At 41.4% G+C, this 15387-nt stretch overlaps 1 protein-coding gene across 3 annotated transcripts in view; it reads left to right on the top strand.

The window, feature by feature from the left end:
* WDFY1 (WD repeat and FYVE domain containing 1) overlaps positions 1–15387 on the top strand; it is a 70715-nt gene that overhangs the window by 45407 nt on the left and 9921 nt on the right. For all 3 annotated transcript variants that reach the window (XM_054477061.2, XM_054477062.2, XM_063648406.1), the window contains 3 exons: positions 1485–1597; positions 5013–5139; positions 6277–6382. In XM_054477061.2, the coding sequence (XP_054333036.1) occupies positions 1485–1597; positions 5013–5139; positions 6277–6382 (346 nt within the window). The remainder of the gene's footprint in view (positions 1–1484; positions 1598–5012; positions 5140–6276; positions 6383–15387) is intronic.

Raw genomic sequence — 15387 nt, 5'->3', positions numbered from 1 at the left:
AAATTCCTGCTACTACATGGAATTTGCTTCATGTAGAGCTCGCCCTTACCTAAGGATACCTCTGCTTGCTGTGTATCTTAGTGATGGCAAGATCAAGGTTATCAACAACAGGCAGACACCCCGCAGTAGTTTCTCTCTCAGAGTTGAATGTCTGGCATAGTAAAATTCTCTCCATTGAAAGCCTTTCTTTAAAATGTTTGCTACAAATCAATGCACAGCATGAGATATTTAAAATAGTATCATATACTTTAGGATCAAACAAGCAAAAAATACTCTGATATAGTATGCGCTACATAAGTGTTTTTGTTACGTGCTAGGCCTCTCAAAATGGATTTGTAGAAAGTGACACAGAATCACAGTCATGCCCTAGTTTACGGTGCTCTTTTTGACCCATGTTTTGGAAGACTGATAGTTATCCTATTTTAAATAGCTTTCCTATTATAAATAGTAGTTAACCTGTCGTGTATAAATTTGTGGTTTTCCACAAATATCTATGACCACAAATCGAGAAAGTAATGAGTTGTGACCAATAGTTAATATATTTTCTAAATTTAAATGTATTACCACCACAGATAACTGTGTTTTGGATTATTAAACTATCCACAGTAATTTAATGTGAAACATCCTCTTCATTTATAGCTAAATTCTCTAGGCCAAAAGAAACATGGATTCATGTCTTGTATTTACTGTCAGATATACATTATTTTCAGAGATATTTCATAAATAACCATTACGTTTCAGAGCTTTCTTGCTGTTTTCAGTAATTAGCAATTTCTTTTTCTTTTCTTTCTGTTTTTTTCTTCTTTTTTTTTTCTTTTTTTGAGAAAGAGTCTTGCTCTGTCACCCAGGCTGGAGTGGTACAGTGGCACCATCTCAGCTCAATGCAGCCTCAGCCTCCTTGGTTCAAGCTGTTCTCTTGCCTCAGCCTCGCGAGTAACTGGGATTACAGGCGTGTGCCACCACGCCCAGCTAATTTTTTGTGTTTTTAGTAGAGACGGGGTTTCACCATGTTGGCCAGGTTAGTCTTGAACTCCTGACCTCAAGTGATCTGCCCACCTCAGCCTCCCAAAGTGCTGAGATTACAGGCATGAGCCACTGCATCCAGCCCAGTAGTTATCAGTTTTACTCTTTGACACTTATTGTACTTGATTATATCTACTTGTTTTCGTGTGTGTCTGCCCTATCAGCTCTTTTTTTATTGCCAGTTCCTGGGATCTTGCTTGATATAGTTACAGGCACTCAGTGAGTTCCTGTTGAATGAATGAATATAAACTTTCTCAGTAATAACAGCTGTTTTAATTTTTACCTTCAATATTTACATATTGCCTGCTTTTCAGTTGGGTGTTTCCTTTCTTGCTATAGTTTACGTGTATGCTTATTCTCTTTAAAATGCATGCTTTCTAACTTTGACTAATACTGGTATCTCTCTTATGAGAGGATTTTCAGGTGATTTCTGTTCTACATCCTTGACTGCTTCTCCTCAGATATGACTTTGACACTCAGTATGCTTTCGTTGGTGATTATTCTGGGCAGATCACCCTGCTGAAGCTTGAACAGAACACGTGTTCAGTCATCACAACCCTCAAAGGACATGAAGGTAGGCTATATTATCACCCAAGAGTTTTTTTTTGCCTAACTTGGATATCCAAATTCAGTTCTCTACTACGTGGATTCATGAATGCTCTGTTTCTCATGATCTGTCAGATTTCATTTTGATTGGCCAGATACGGGATTTAGAGTGAAAACTAAGTGAAGGTGGGGTGATGGGTTCATTTCATATTGTCGAAATCCCTTCTAAGTTGCTAGTGTGGATAATACTTTCTACGTTGCTTACCTTTTTAAATTAAGTTATGGCTGGCACATTGGTTCATACCTGTAATCCCAGCACTTTGGGGGCCGAATTAGGTGCACCACTTAAGGCCAGGAGTTTGAGACCAGCCTGGCCAACACAGCAAAACCGCCTCTCTACTAAGAATACAGAAATTAGCCAGGCATGGTGGCGCATACCTGTAATCCCACCCCTAGCTACTTGGAAGGCTGAGGCAGGAGAATCACTTGAACCTGGGGGGCAGAGGTTGCAGTGAGCCAAGATTACAGCACTACACTCCTGCCTGGGTGACAGAGTGAGACTCTGTCTCAAAAAAAATAGAAATAAAAATAAAATAAGTTATTGTGCTGAGAAGACCTTTAAAATTACTTCTAACTGGTAAAAACCTTTTTGGAAGAATTGTTGTTATTACTTGAAAAAAAATTGTCAGTTTCTAAGCCCCTGAGCAAGACCTGATAAATACAATTAGAAGAAATGTGTGGGCTGGTTCAGCCTCTGCTTGGGAAACATACCTTGCGTAGGGACTGAGGGAAAAGAATTACTGGGTGGAATTTCATTTCTATAGTGCAGTGGGTTGGTGAAGCTCTGTGGAGGGGTTTTTAAAGTCTGTTGATTGTATTGAGTGACTCGCCACATACACATGTGTAATAAAGAGGTTTCATTAGATGCTGTATTGGGCCATTCTTGCATTGCAGTAAAGAAATATCTAAGACTGGGTAATTTATAAAGAAAAGAGGCTTAATTGGTTCATGGATCTACAGGCTGTACAGGAAGCATGGCACCAGCATGCTTCTGGTGAGGGCCTCAGGAAGCTTACAGTCATAGCAGAAGGTGAGGTGTGAACAGGCACATCACATGACAAAAGCAGGAGTGGGGGTGTGGGGATGCCACACACTTTTAAACAACCATATCTCAAGAGAGCTCATTTACTAACTCAAGGAGAGCACCAAGGGGATGGCACTAAACCATTCGTGAGAAATCCACCCCCGTGAGCCAACTACCAAGCCCCACCTGCAACATTGGGGATTACAGTTTAACATGAAATTTAGAGGCTGGGCCCGATGGCTTACACCTGTAATCCCAGCACTTTGGGAGGCTGAGTTGGGAAGATCACTTGAGGTCAGGAGTTTGAGACCAGCCTGGCAACATGGCAAAACCCCATCTCTACTAAAAATACAAAAAACATTAGCTGGGCGTGTTGGCGGGCGCCTGTAGTCCCAGCTACTCGGGAAGGCTGAGGCAGAAGAATCTCTTGAACCCGGGAGGCAGAGGTTGCAGTGAGCCAAGATCATGCCATTGCACTCCAACCTGGGTGACAGAGGGAGACTCCGTCTAAAAAAAAAAATATATATATATATATATCTCAACGAAATTTAGAGGGGACACATGTCTAAACTATGTCAGATGCTAAGCTGTGATGGATTGCAGTTTTCATACAGATCACAAGATCACATTCTGATATGTGTCACAAAGTACAAGCTTTGAGGCCATCTGGTTTATGGAGAACTGGGGAGTTGCTGAAAGAATTAATGATGGACTTATTTATGACCATAGTAAGCGTTTTAGTTGTAACAAGTTATAATAAATGTACACTATGCTTTCTATGTAATCTATTTAGGTGAAATGGAGTATATCAAATCAAGGACCCTGTAGGGGAAAAGAAGAAAAGAGAACAGCAAGTTAAAATAGCTTTGGGCAGGAAAGCAGAGGCCCGTGAAGAAACCACTTTCTGTTTATGACTAATTCTCTCATGACCCCAGGCTTGTCGGTTTTTTCAGGGTTGCTGAAGGCAGAATGGGTTCTGGTAACTACCAGAATGGGTACTGGTTTTCATGCTGAAAGACCGTATTTATCTGCTCTTAAGCCGCTAACTGAAATGGATGGCACATAGATTACATAGGGTCGAAAGTCATGTGAAACTAACCCCTGAAGCCTTTGCAGAATATTTCTTTGTTTCTACTTTTGTTCTGTTTTTGGAAAGTGTATGTGATAAAGTAGTTTCTGTTTGTTTTTGAATATGGCATCATTAATTTTCTATATACCTACCAAAATTATTATTATTAGCTTGTGTGGCTGGTTCAGTTTTACTAAGTTGATTAATGTTTTTTCTAGACAAACAGCAGTCATTGAACAAGGAAAGGATCTACTGAAAGATATACCTGTAGAAAGAAAGATTTCCCCAAGGGTTTCAAATTTGATAAGTTAGCCAATATAAAGTATGAAATGTGAAGTTCAGATTTTTCAGTTAAATTATTTGGCATAATTATGTACTGTACAACAGACTTTTTTTCTGTGGTACTTAATGTAGTTTTCTTAAACATAGACATCTTGGTGTAAAACACCTGCCAGGTCCCAGAGACCCAGAATAATCTAGATTTTTTATCTTGTGTAGGTTGGACACAGTAAACTTTACTGGTTTTTCTCACTAAATATTAGTAGCAATTTTTTTCTTCAGTAACTTTTTCTGAACATTTTGTATGTAAGCTACTTTGTAATTTTTGGCACAGAACAAGGAAAAACTTCTTTAAAAATCTTTGTATTACAAGCAGTTTTTTTTTTTTTTTTTTTGTATTACAAGCAGTTTTTGTTGGTGGTGGTGGTGTTTTTTTTTTGTTTTTTTTGTTTTTTTGTTTTTTTGTTTTGAGACAGTCTCACTCTGTTGCCCAGGCTAGAGTGCAGTGGCGCTATCTTGGCTCACTGCAACTTCCACCTCCTGGGTTCAAGCAATTCTCCTACCTTAGCCTCCCGAGTAGCTGGGGTTACAGGCGCCTGTCACCATGCCTGGCTAACTTTTTTTTTTTGGAGAGACGGGGTTTCACCATGTTGGCCAGGCCTAGTCTTGAACTCCTGGCCTCAAGTGATTCGCCCTCCTTGGCCTCCCAAAGTGCTGGGATTACAAGTGTGAGTCACCATGCCCGGCCCCAAGTAGTTTGGTGCACAGTTGAAAATTCTAATCTTATGACTGTGGATAATGGTGCTGTGTCTTCTGTATGACTCATGATAGCATGGTTGAATGACCCGTTGTACACCATGAAGGTACCTTTTTGCTTAAAGACTCAGCTGTTCCTAGTTTGGTCTTCAGCTGTCAAATGTGTACATCCTGATGTAGAGTTATATTTTACCTCTCCCCTGCCTCTCTCTCTCTCTCTCTCTCTCTCTCTCTCTCTCTCTCACAAATCCCTAGGTAGTGTCGCCTGCCTCTGGTGGGACCCTATTCAGCGGTTACTCTTCTCAGGAGCATCTGACAACAGCATCATCATGTGGGACATCGGAGGAAGAAAAGGCCGGACGCTCTTACTTCAGGGCCATCAGTGCGTGACCACTTGTGGGGGTGGGGAAAGAATCTGAGTTAGTGGGGAGCTAGTGAAAGGCATTAATAGTCTGATACCACTTTCTGCAAACCCCACATTCTAAGATGGTAATTATCATTGATAGGGCTCAGTTCACTTTTAACTGCTTTCTGTCAGCCCCGAGTGTCTGATGTTTAGTAGCAAAAAACAAAACAAAAAAACGAGTACAGGGCTTTCTTCCTCCTTAGTCCAAAGAGCACTTGCCACTTTCTTTCAAGGAGTCACCCTGTTGAAGTGTCTGATTAAGGCAGGCATAGGACAGAGATTCAGGTGAGGACTTTGACCATGAAAGGTTTCATGTAACATGATACTAAGCTATTGTTGAGCTGGGAGCCTAACTTGTTTTTTGTTCTTTGTTTTTTTATTCTAAAAGATACTAAATTAAGAAATGTTGTCTAGTATGACAGTGGAATTCACCTGAGTGATACCATTGTATATTTAGTATCTTGCCCTCTAGCCCTGAAAGAAAAAGAAATACATCTTCCCCCTGCTTTCTTTTCTTTCCTTTTTGGCTAGGCTGCAGCTGTTACTATAATCATAGTCAAGCTGAAAATTAGCTGAGGAAACATATTATACACAAGTATAACAGGCCAAGAGCTTGTTTCCTTGGGCATCCTAAGGGGTAGTATGACAGGCATGCAGGAGGGACAGAGGTCTTCACCCCATCTGTGTGTGTGTTTGTGTGTGCACACTAGTGATCTTTGTGGTGTTTGACTCCTTGTTCATATGAATTATGTCCAGTAGGGAAGTTATACCTCCTTTGTTCTTGTTTCTGAACAAGTAGGTAAATCTTATGCATCTGAAAGGGAAATCATGGTGATTGGTCCCGAAAACCATAGCCCTCATCAAATCTCTGGCCTACAATTCTTAATGACTGATTTGAAAGTAGTCGTATATTTTATAGAAAGTATCATTCTGTGTTATGAGTTATAAAATGCCAAGTAAAGTTTATACTAGAATTCATTTTACCATGCTAAATAGTCAGTGGTAAAATACCACTTGCTGATTTTAATGAGGAGAGCGATTTGAGCCTAAATGAAGACAGTTCCTGTGTTTTTCCGCGTGGAGACAAGTGACTGTTGTGTGTGCTGTTTGCAGTGACAAGGTGCAGTCGCTGTGCTACCTTCAGTTCACCAGGCAGCTCGTCTCCTGTTCCTCGGACGGCGGAATTGCGGTGTGGAACATGGATGTTAGCAGAGAAGAGGTAAGAGACAAGGGCAAGTCCAGGCTGATCGGGGGAGACCCCCAAGAACCTGACTTCTTCTTGGCTTTTCGCCCCGCGAGCTGTAAATGCAGGTCCAGGTGCAGACAGTCCCAGCTTCCCCTTCTGCTAATGGGTTATTTCTGACAAGGTCCTTTGTGTCATTTTGCATTGCTTCCTTTGCTCATTTGAGAGTTTCTACCAATGACATGCAGTATATACAATCAGCGTTTAGGCTGGTTCTCAGCCTTGAGCAATACACTGAGACAACACTTTGAGACAGATTTCTGGCATATCCAGGGATTTGGACTGCATAGAGGTCCTCCGAAGCACCATTGTGGTCCCGTAGCATTCCTGTAGGAAACCCTGAGAGATGTGTCAGTGACTGCTGTCAGGGACATAGCTAAACACTTGACAGGTTTCTGGGAAAATATATTTCCATTTCTCTGCTTTTACTTCCCATTGAGTTCTAGTTCACTGAGGCCATGTCGACATAGTATTCTTTTCAGGTGACCTAATTTCTAACTTGGTTGGGCAACTAACTAGTTGTGAGACCTTATTTGGTTAAGTGCTAAGTGCCTTAGTTTCTCTAAGTGTCTGTTCCCTCCTACATAAAGTGGAATTGTGGAATGAAATGACTTCTCAGTTGTCTTCCAGTTCTTTAGACAGACAGTCTAATTGTCTAAACAATCTCTCTCTCTCTTTTTTTTTTTTTTTTTTGAGACAGGGTCTTGCTTTGTCACACAGGCTGGAGTGCAGTGGCATGATCTTGGCTCTCTGCAGCCTCAATCTCCCAGGCTTAAGTGATCCTCCCACTTCAGCTTCCTGAGTAGCTGGGGCTACAGGCATACGCTACCATGCACAGCTTATTTTTCAATTTTTTTTTTTTTTTTGGTAGAGACAGGGTCTTGCTGTATCGTCTAGGCTGGTCTCAAACTCCTGGGCTCAAGCAATCCTCCTGCCTCAGTCTCCCAAATTGCTGGGATTATAGGCATGAGGCACTGTGTACATCCTCTTTTTTAAATATTTTGAAGAATGCTGCAGTGAATATTCTTGATCTTGTCATTGTGTGATTGATCAATTATTTATTTCAGACAAATTTCAGGAAATAGACCTTCTGGGTCCAAGGATATATACATTCTTAAGGCTTTTTATAGATGTCGTCAAATGATTTCCAATCAAGGTTTCCATTCTCATCTCTGCCTATACTTTCATTATCTTTCTTTTCTAAGTGACATCTACAACTTATGATGTTGTTAGCAAAAAAGTTGATTCCAGAGAAGATTTTAGACCATGAGGGATGTTAATGACTTATAGTTTAACTTCAGAAATATTTGTTGGGCACCCACAGGGTGTCCTTACAGTCGGGAAACTTAAGTGAATGTATATAATAAATGGCTTATTGATACTGCATTGCAGTACCTACTATGTTGCATGACATCATGTGATCTGTTCAGTATCCTGTCCTTTATGGCAATATGTTGTTCAGTGTGCTGTGCACCATTGTAATAGACATTATGCGTTGATGCAGAATTCCCACCAATCCCTGCACATGTGTCTGCTTTGTGTTGTCTCTGGTTCTTTGTGAGTCTGATTCTCACTGATTAAACCTTCATTTTTAGCATATTCCAGTAGAAGTAATCAAGGGGCTTTCATCTATTTTTTTTTAAATGGTGACATTACTCATTTCCAGACTTTATGGCTACCGTACACAAAGATACTTGCCCACAAGAAATTTGTAATCTAGTGGAAGAAATAGACTGCCCTATAAATAATAAAATGCAATCCATAATACAGACAGAGACGTACTGATTGTGAGATTTTTTGGTAACTTTGTAAGACAAGTCAGATAGAGGAAATTTGGATTACATGTCTGCTGATTAATTTCTCTTTTTGAATTTTCTAAAAATTATTTGGTAAGGCTTAGAATATTTTATTATTAAACACAAATACGTTGGCTCAATAGTATAGGATGTGGCCAGCGCAGTGGCTCATGCCTGTAATTCCAGCACTTTGGGAGGCTGAGGCAGGTGGATCACCTGAGTTCAGGAGTTGGAGACCAGCCTGGCCAACATGGTGAAACCCGGTCTCTACTAAAAAAATATAAAAATTAGCCAGGCATGGTGGCAGGTGCCTGTAATCCCAGCTACTTGGGAGGCTGAGGCAGGAGAATCACTTGAACCCAGGAGGCGGAGGTTGCAGTGAGCCAAGCTCATACCACTGTGCTCCAGCCTGGGCGACGAGCAAAACTCCATCTAAAAAATATGTGTATATATAAAAATTATAGGATGTATAATACTATATTTGCAAATATTTATTGGAACTGTGTTTTATGTTTATCAGCTACTAGTTATATGCACCAAGAAAAGCTAGTAAACTGTTCTTGGCTCTTGGCCTGTTATTTTTCAGTCTTATTCTGAGAGAGCAGAAAACTCAGAGAGAGGCTGTATTCCCTGGATGATGAGGGGAGGAGACTGTTGGTGCCCAGCACTGCTGGCGGCTTTCCCGAGGGTTTCACAACTTAGATTTTAACCTGCTGTTTTTATCGTTGGTAAATTCTTTTAGAAAAAGTACTTAAAGTAGAAGTGGGATTCCTGCCTTCAAAGTGCATCATTGTGGAGTGTATTTCTCTGTCTAGGGAAAGAAAAAATAGTCCCATCAATCAAGGCATTTCCTGTGTGCACAATTCACTGCATCTGTAGAAGAGACAGGAAGGCAAATTGTGTCAAAAAGATGCATTATTTTTAGTAGGTTTTTTTGTTTGTTTTTTAATAACTGAGAAAATGTATTGCAAGGATAAACAGGCTGTAATCTATAAGGTTCTGACCCTGCCTTAGGATTTTTGGGCTTTTTTTTTTTTTTAGACAGGGTCTAGCTGTGTCACCCAGGCTGGAGTGCAGTGGTGCGATCTCGGCTCACTCCAACCTTCGCATCCTAGTTTCAAGTGATTCTCCCACCTCAGCCTCCCAGGTATCTGGGGCGACAGGCTTATGCCACCATACCTGTACCTGGCTAATATTTTGTATTTTTAGTAGAGACGAGGTTTCACCATGTTGACCGGGCTGGTCACGAGCTCCTGACCTCAAGTGATCCACCCGCCTCAGCTTCCCAAAGTGCTGGGATTACAGGCATGAGCCACCATACCCGGCCTTTAGGGTTTTATAGGACTTTCTTAGACCAGGGCATAGAGGATTGATCCCAGATCCTCTAGCTCTGCAATGCTTGCCTGGAATTTTTCTCTAAGTCCCCTGTCAATACTAACTGGAGCATTTACTACCCACTGTGGCTTCAACCACTACGCTGTTGAGTTGGAACCAGATTTGCCTCCCTGCGAGATCATAATGAGAAGGGATACTTTTTTGGAAGTAGGCACAAAATATAAATGAGCAAGTAACAATAATTAGAATGAATCTTCTTGAAAAGAGAACTTTATTTTAAAGCTAGTAGATTACAGAATGTATAGCATTTTATATACTAGTGCAGTGTGACGAGTGCAGCAGTTAGTGGTAGTAGAGCAATGAAATTTATTCTTGCCATATTTTTGTTCAGATTTGGCAGGTGGAAAAAAATGTAGAAAAGTGAGTGAAGCAATTATAATACCTGATTAATACTCTCTCTTGCTCTTCTCAGCACAAAACAAAAGCTTCTCCTTAGATAATAAGTATAAGGATGGCTCATGTTAGCTTATAGTGTAATGCTATATTCTGAGTATTAACTGAAATAAAGTTAGGGGTATCTCTTATATTAAAATAAGTTCTAAAAAGCTATTTGTTTCTGATTTTGATTTTAATTTGTTATCTCAAATTATTTTAAGCATATATTTTCGTCACTGCAACCTCTGCCTCCTGGGCTCAAGGGATTCTCGTGCCTCAGTCACCTGAGTAGCTGGGACTGCAGACATGTGCCACCATGCCTGGCTAATTTCTGCATTTCTAGTAGAGACATGGTTTCACCATGTTGGCCAGGCTGGTCTCGAACTCCTGGCCTCAAGTGATCCACCTGCCTCAGCCTCCCAAAATGCTGGGATTACAGATGTGAGCAACTGCGCCCAGCCAAAGTAATACTCTTTCTTAAACCTGTGAACAGAATCATGCTCCCTGAGGCAAGAGCTCAGATCTGTAGGTTGCCCTAGCCCAGGACCATGTTTGGAGACCCCCACAGGTAGAAGTGGATAGGCCTCATATACAGAGGCTGTGTGGAGCATAGGGATACACAGGGAGATGCAGGCTGGACTTCTGGATCTGCCCAGGATCTGCATCTACTCATTGACAGTTGCTTTAATCTCTGAGCCAGTTTCTTTGCCTGTAAAATAGGGATAGTGTTGCTCGGTGTCTCCTAGGACATAATGAAAATTAAGTAAAATAAAAAAACATGAAACACTTGGCACATTGCCTGGACTTAGGTGTCACTTACTGTATGCCACATAGTATTCTGAATACTTCCCAAATATTAACTCACTTAATCCTCACAACCTTATGAGGTATATACTACTGTTATCCCATTTTAGAGATGTATTAGTCCGTTCTCAGGCTGCTAATAAAGATATACCTGAGACTGGGTAATTTATAAAGGAAAGAGGTTTAATGGACTCACAATTCCACATGGCTGGGGGAGGCATCACAATCATGGTGGAAGATGAAGGAGGAGCAAAGTCATGTCTTACATGGCAGGCAAGAGGGCATGTGCAGGGGAACTCCCCTTTATAAAACCATCAGATATTGTGAGACTTACTACCAGGAGAATAGCATGGGAAAAACCCACCCCCATGATTCAATTATATCCTACTGGGTCCCTCCCATTACATGTGGGGATTATTACAATTCTAAGTGAGATTTGGGTGGGGACACAAAGCCAAACCATAACAGTGGATAAGGAAACCTAGGCACAGAGAAGTTGAGTCACGTGCCTGAGGACAGTGCTGACAAGTGGCAGAGCCAGGATTGGAAGGCAAGAGATCTGACTCCTAGACTTGGTGATTATAACCACTCGCTATGACTATTAGAAATGAATTGAGAGGCTGGGCACTGTGATTCATGCCTGTAATCCCAGCATTTTGGGAGGCTGAGACAGGCGAATCCCCTGAGGTCAGGAGTTCGAGACCAGCCTGGCCAACATGGTGAAATCCCAACTCTACTAAAAATACAAAAAATAGCCAGGCATGGTGGCAGACCTGTAATCTCAGCTACTTGGGAGGCTGAGGCAGGAGAATCACTTCAACCCAGGAGGCGGAGGTTGCAGTGAACCAAGATCACGCCATTTGCACTCCAGCCTGGGCGACACAGCGAGACTCCATCTCAAAGAAAAAAAAAATAGAATTGAGAATTTAGGCCACGCACGGTGGCTCAAGCCTGTAATCCCAGCACTTTGGGAGGCTGAGGCGGGCAGATCACTTGAGGTCGGGAGTTTGAGACCAGCCTGACCAACATGGTGAAACCCCATCTCTACTAAAAACACAAAAAAATAGCTGGGTGTGGTGGTGGGCACCTGTAGTCCCAGCTACTCAGGAGACTGAGGCAGGAGAATTCCTTGAACCCGGGAGGCAGAGGTTGCAGTGAGCCGAGATCATGCCAACGTACTCCAGTCTGGGCAACAAAGCGAGGCTCTATCTCAAAAAAAAAAAAAAAAAAAAAAAAAAAAAATTGAGAATTTAAAAATGGCTTATCTGTATTTATTTTTTAAATCCTTGCTTGAAATTGAATCACTTGAAAACATTAAGATGTTAGGAAATCCATTGATGTATTGCTTAACAGACATTGCTGGAGATAGAGGCCTTTTGTGTTAAAGGAATGCTCTGGGTAATTGAAACATAATTCAAATGCCAGCCCCTTGTAAAGACAATCACTTTGATGAAAATGTACAGCTGGGCACAGTGGCTCACACCTGTAATCCCAGCACTTTGGGAAGCTGAGGCAGGCAGATCACTTGAGTTCAGGAGTTCAAGACCAGCCTGAGCAGCTTGGAGAAACCCTGTTTGTACAAAAAATTTGCTGGGTGTGGTGGTGCATATCTCTAGTCCCAACTACTACGGCAGCTGAGAGGAAGGAGGATCGCATGAGACAGAGGTTGAGGCTGCAGTGAGCCATGATTGTGCCCCTGCAGTTCAGCCTGTGTGACAAAGCGAGACCCTGTCTCAAAAAAAAAAAAAAAAAAAAAGTGTAAATTTAATGTAATTTACTAATTTCTTGATGATGCAGGTTCACCATTCTGACCACAAATATTGCATGTGTGTTTCATGGTAATACAATTTTGTATCTGTGTAGAAAACTATTTCGTGTAGGACTGAGAACGTTTTTCCTCAAACTATGTTCTTGCTTTCAATTCTACCCACCTTAGTCCCTTTAATCTGTTATGTCCTAGGAAACAAATTTAAACATTTGTGGATCAAACCAGGCCAATAATGTCATAAATGAGAGGCTAAGGGGGGAAAATGCAGACATTTCATTCACTGATTTTTCTTTATTTTTTTTAACCAAATTTTAACTCAAGAAAAATAGAAAATTTAATCCTCCCTCTGTTATAGTTGAGAGCGAGATTTCTGAATTCCAGACCAGTAAAGTTTGTTTTAAGATTTGTATTTTAAGTAATACCTAATAGACACTGTGTGGTCAAGGAAAATAGAAAATCCAGCCATTAACTGTAGACAAAGAAGTAAATTTCTGAAGCACTGGGCAATAATGGGCAAGTTTGCAAGTCAGTTCTTTTTTACACTTAACATTTTTGTGCACTAAATTAAACATTGAATTCCCTGCTGCTAAGTATGGAAAGTATAAACGGGAACAGACTTTCATCTATTATTCTGTTTCCATTAAAGCCTTCGTTGTGTCGTCCTTACAGCACATTAGCCCTTACTGAAGTTGTTTGGAGATGGCTTAGTGAATACATTTTTGTGCTGTTTTTTGGTCCATGTGACTGTGGTTTTGCAAGAGTTACGCTTAGGCATGTCCCAGACATAAGATTAGGAAGCTATACTTACTTTCCTTCCTCCAGCAATTAAATACCCTGTGCCATTGGCAGCACAGCCTGCTGCGTCTCTCTTAGGGACAGTGTCCCCAGGTAGTATCCCCACACATCACCAGCCTCCATCACCACCTGCCTTGCATTGATCACAGAAACAAAGAAGTAATTCCATATCAAGAAAATAATTTTTCTCACATAGATACACATCTCTTTATTCTTCTTTCATCCCTTCTCATCTCCAACATTCCCCAGTTATTTAAGGAAACCTTTCTTCTATCTCAGCCTATTTCAGTCTACTTGTGAGTGCCTTCTGCACACCCCCCCTCAAAAAAAGACCTTTCTGATGTCTGTTATGTGTAGAAATATTTCTAGTGACAGATCCAAAATAAGAATTAGGAAGGCCAAAAGTTTTGATGCAATAGGAGAGAAAATGAAGAACTAGGGGTACCCATCATTCAAACCACCAAATATATTAATATATATTTTAGAAAAAGTATTTTCTACTATTTTTGTTGCACCTATATAATGTTAAGTGATTGGGGTTAAACAGGCTTTTTTTTTTTTTTTTTTTTTGAGACGGAGTTTCACTCTTGTCGCCTAGGCTGGAGTGTAGTGGTGCAATCTCTGCTCACTGCAACCTCCACCTCCCAGTTTCAAGTGATTTTCCCTCCTCAGCCTCCTGAGTAGCTGGGATTATAGGCATAGGCATGTGCCACCACGACTGGCTAATTTTGTGTTTTTAGTAGAGATGGGGTTTCACCATGTTGGCCAAGCTGGTCTTGAACTCCTGACCTCAGGTAATCCGCCTGCCTTGGCCTCCCAAAGTGCTGGGATTACAGGTGTGAGCCACTGTGCCCGGCCTAAACAGGCTTTTAGCAGGTTTGTCTTAGAATTGAGTATAGTTTGTAATTTTTTGTTTAGAGAAATATTTTCTAAGTTTTTGTTTTGTTTTGTTTTTTGAGACAGAGTCTTGCTCTTGTCACCCAGACTAGGGTGCAATGGCACGATCTTTGCTCACTGCAACCTCTGCCTCCTGGGTTCAAGTGATTCTTCTGCCTCAGCCTCCCAAGTAGCTGGGATTACAGGTGTGCGCCACCACACCCGGCTAATTTTTGTATTTTTAGTAAAGACGGGGTTTCACTATGTTGGCCAGGCTTGAACTCCTGACCTCAGGTGATCCACCTGCCTTGGCCTCCCAAAGTGCTGAGATGACAGGCGTGAGCCACCACACCTGGCCTATTTTCTAAGTTTTTTAACAAATTAATTTTGAGACTGCTTCCTCTGTTTCAACAAAAATGCATTAAGAACCTACTGTGTGACAGGCTGTGGCTAGATCAAGATGAATAATACCAAAAAGTAACTCATTGGTTAGAGGGGAGAAGAAACGTGCACCAAGAGTTCCAGTACCAGAGCTTGCTGCTCAGTGAAGCTGCAGGATGCCTGTGTGGCCCCAGGAGGGAGGGACCTGCTGCTGTGGCTGGGAAGGGAAGGGGGGCAAATCTGTCAGCATAGTCCCTACCAAGAGCAACTAGGTGATGGGGTTTTGTCAGATCTCTTCTACTAGTCACCTGTGACCCCGCAAGCCTTTCCAAGTGGTAGGTCACCAGATTCTGCTGCATGCACTGGGTTTCTACTCAGCTGGATTTAGAGTTCAAACATCTTTGGCATAAAAAAGAAATACATAAAGACAACCCTTAAGGGTTCACAATAAAAACTGATTTACTCCCTCCTATCTATAGATTACAAATTGAACACCCTGTAACCATGGCTAAAATTGTCATGAGTACTCAACACACAATTAAGGCTGGGCACAATGGCTCATGACTGTAATTCCAGTGCTTTGTGGGGCTGAGGCAGAAGGATTATTTGAAGCCAGGAGTTCAAAACGAGCCTGGGAAATATAGTGAGATCCTGTCTCTACAAAAAAATAAAAATAAAAAATTAGCTGGGCATGGTGACACACACCTGTGGTCCTAGCTATTCGGGAGGCTGAGGCAGGAGGATCATTTGAGCCTGAGAGATCAAGCTTGCAGTGAGCCATGTTCACGACA

The sequence above is a fragment of the Pongo pygmaeus genome, chromosome 11, assembly GCF_028885625.2.
Source record: "Pongo pygmaeus isolate AG05252 chromosome 11, NHGRI_mPonPyg2-v2.0_pri, whole genome shotgun sequence".
Classification (NCBI taxonomy): domain Eukaryota; kingdom Metazoa; phylum Chordata; class Mammalia; order Primates; family Hominidae; genus Pongo; species Pongo pygmaeus.
Note: the sequence above shows the minus strand (reverse complement) of the source record. Positions and strands in the feature narration are given on the sequence as shown.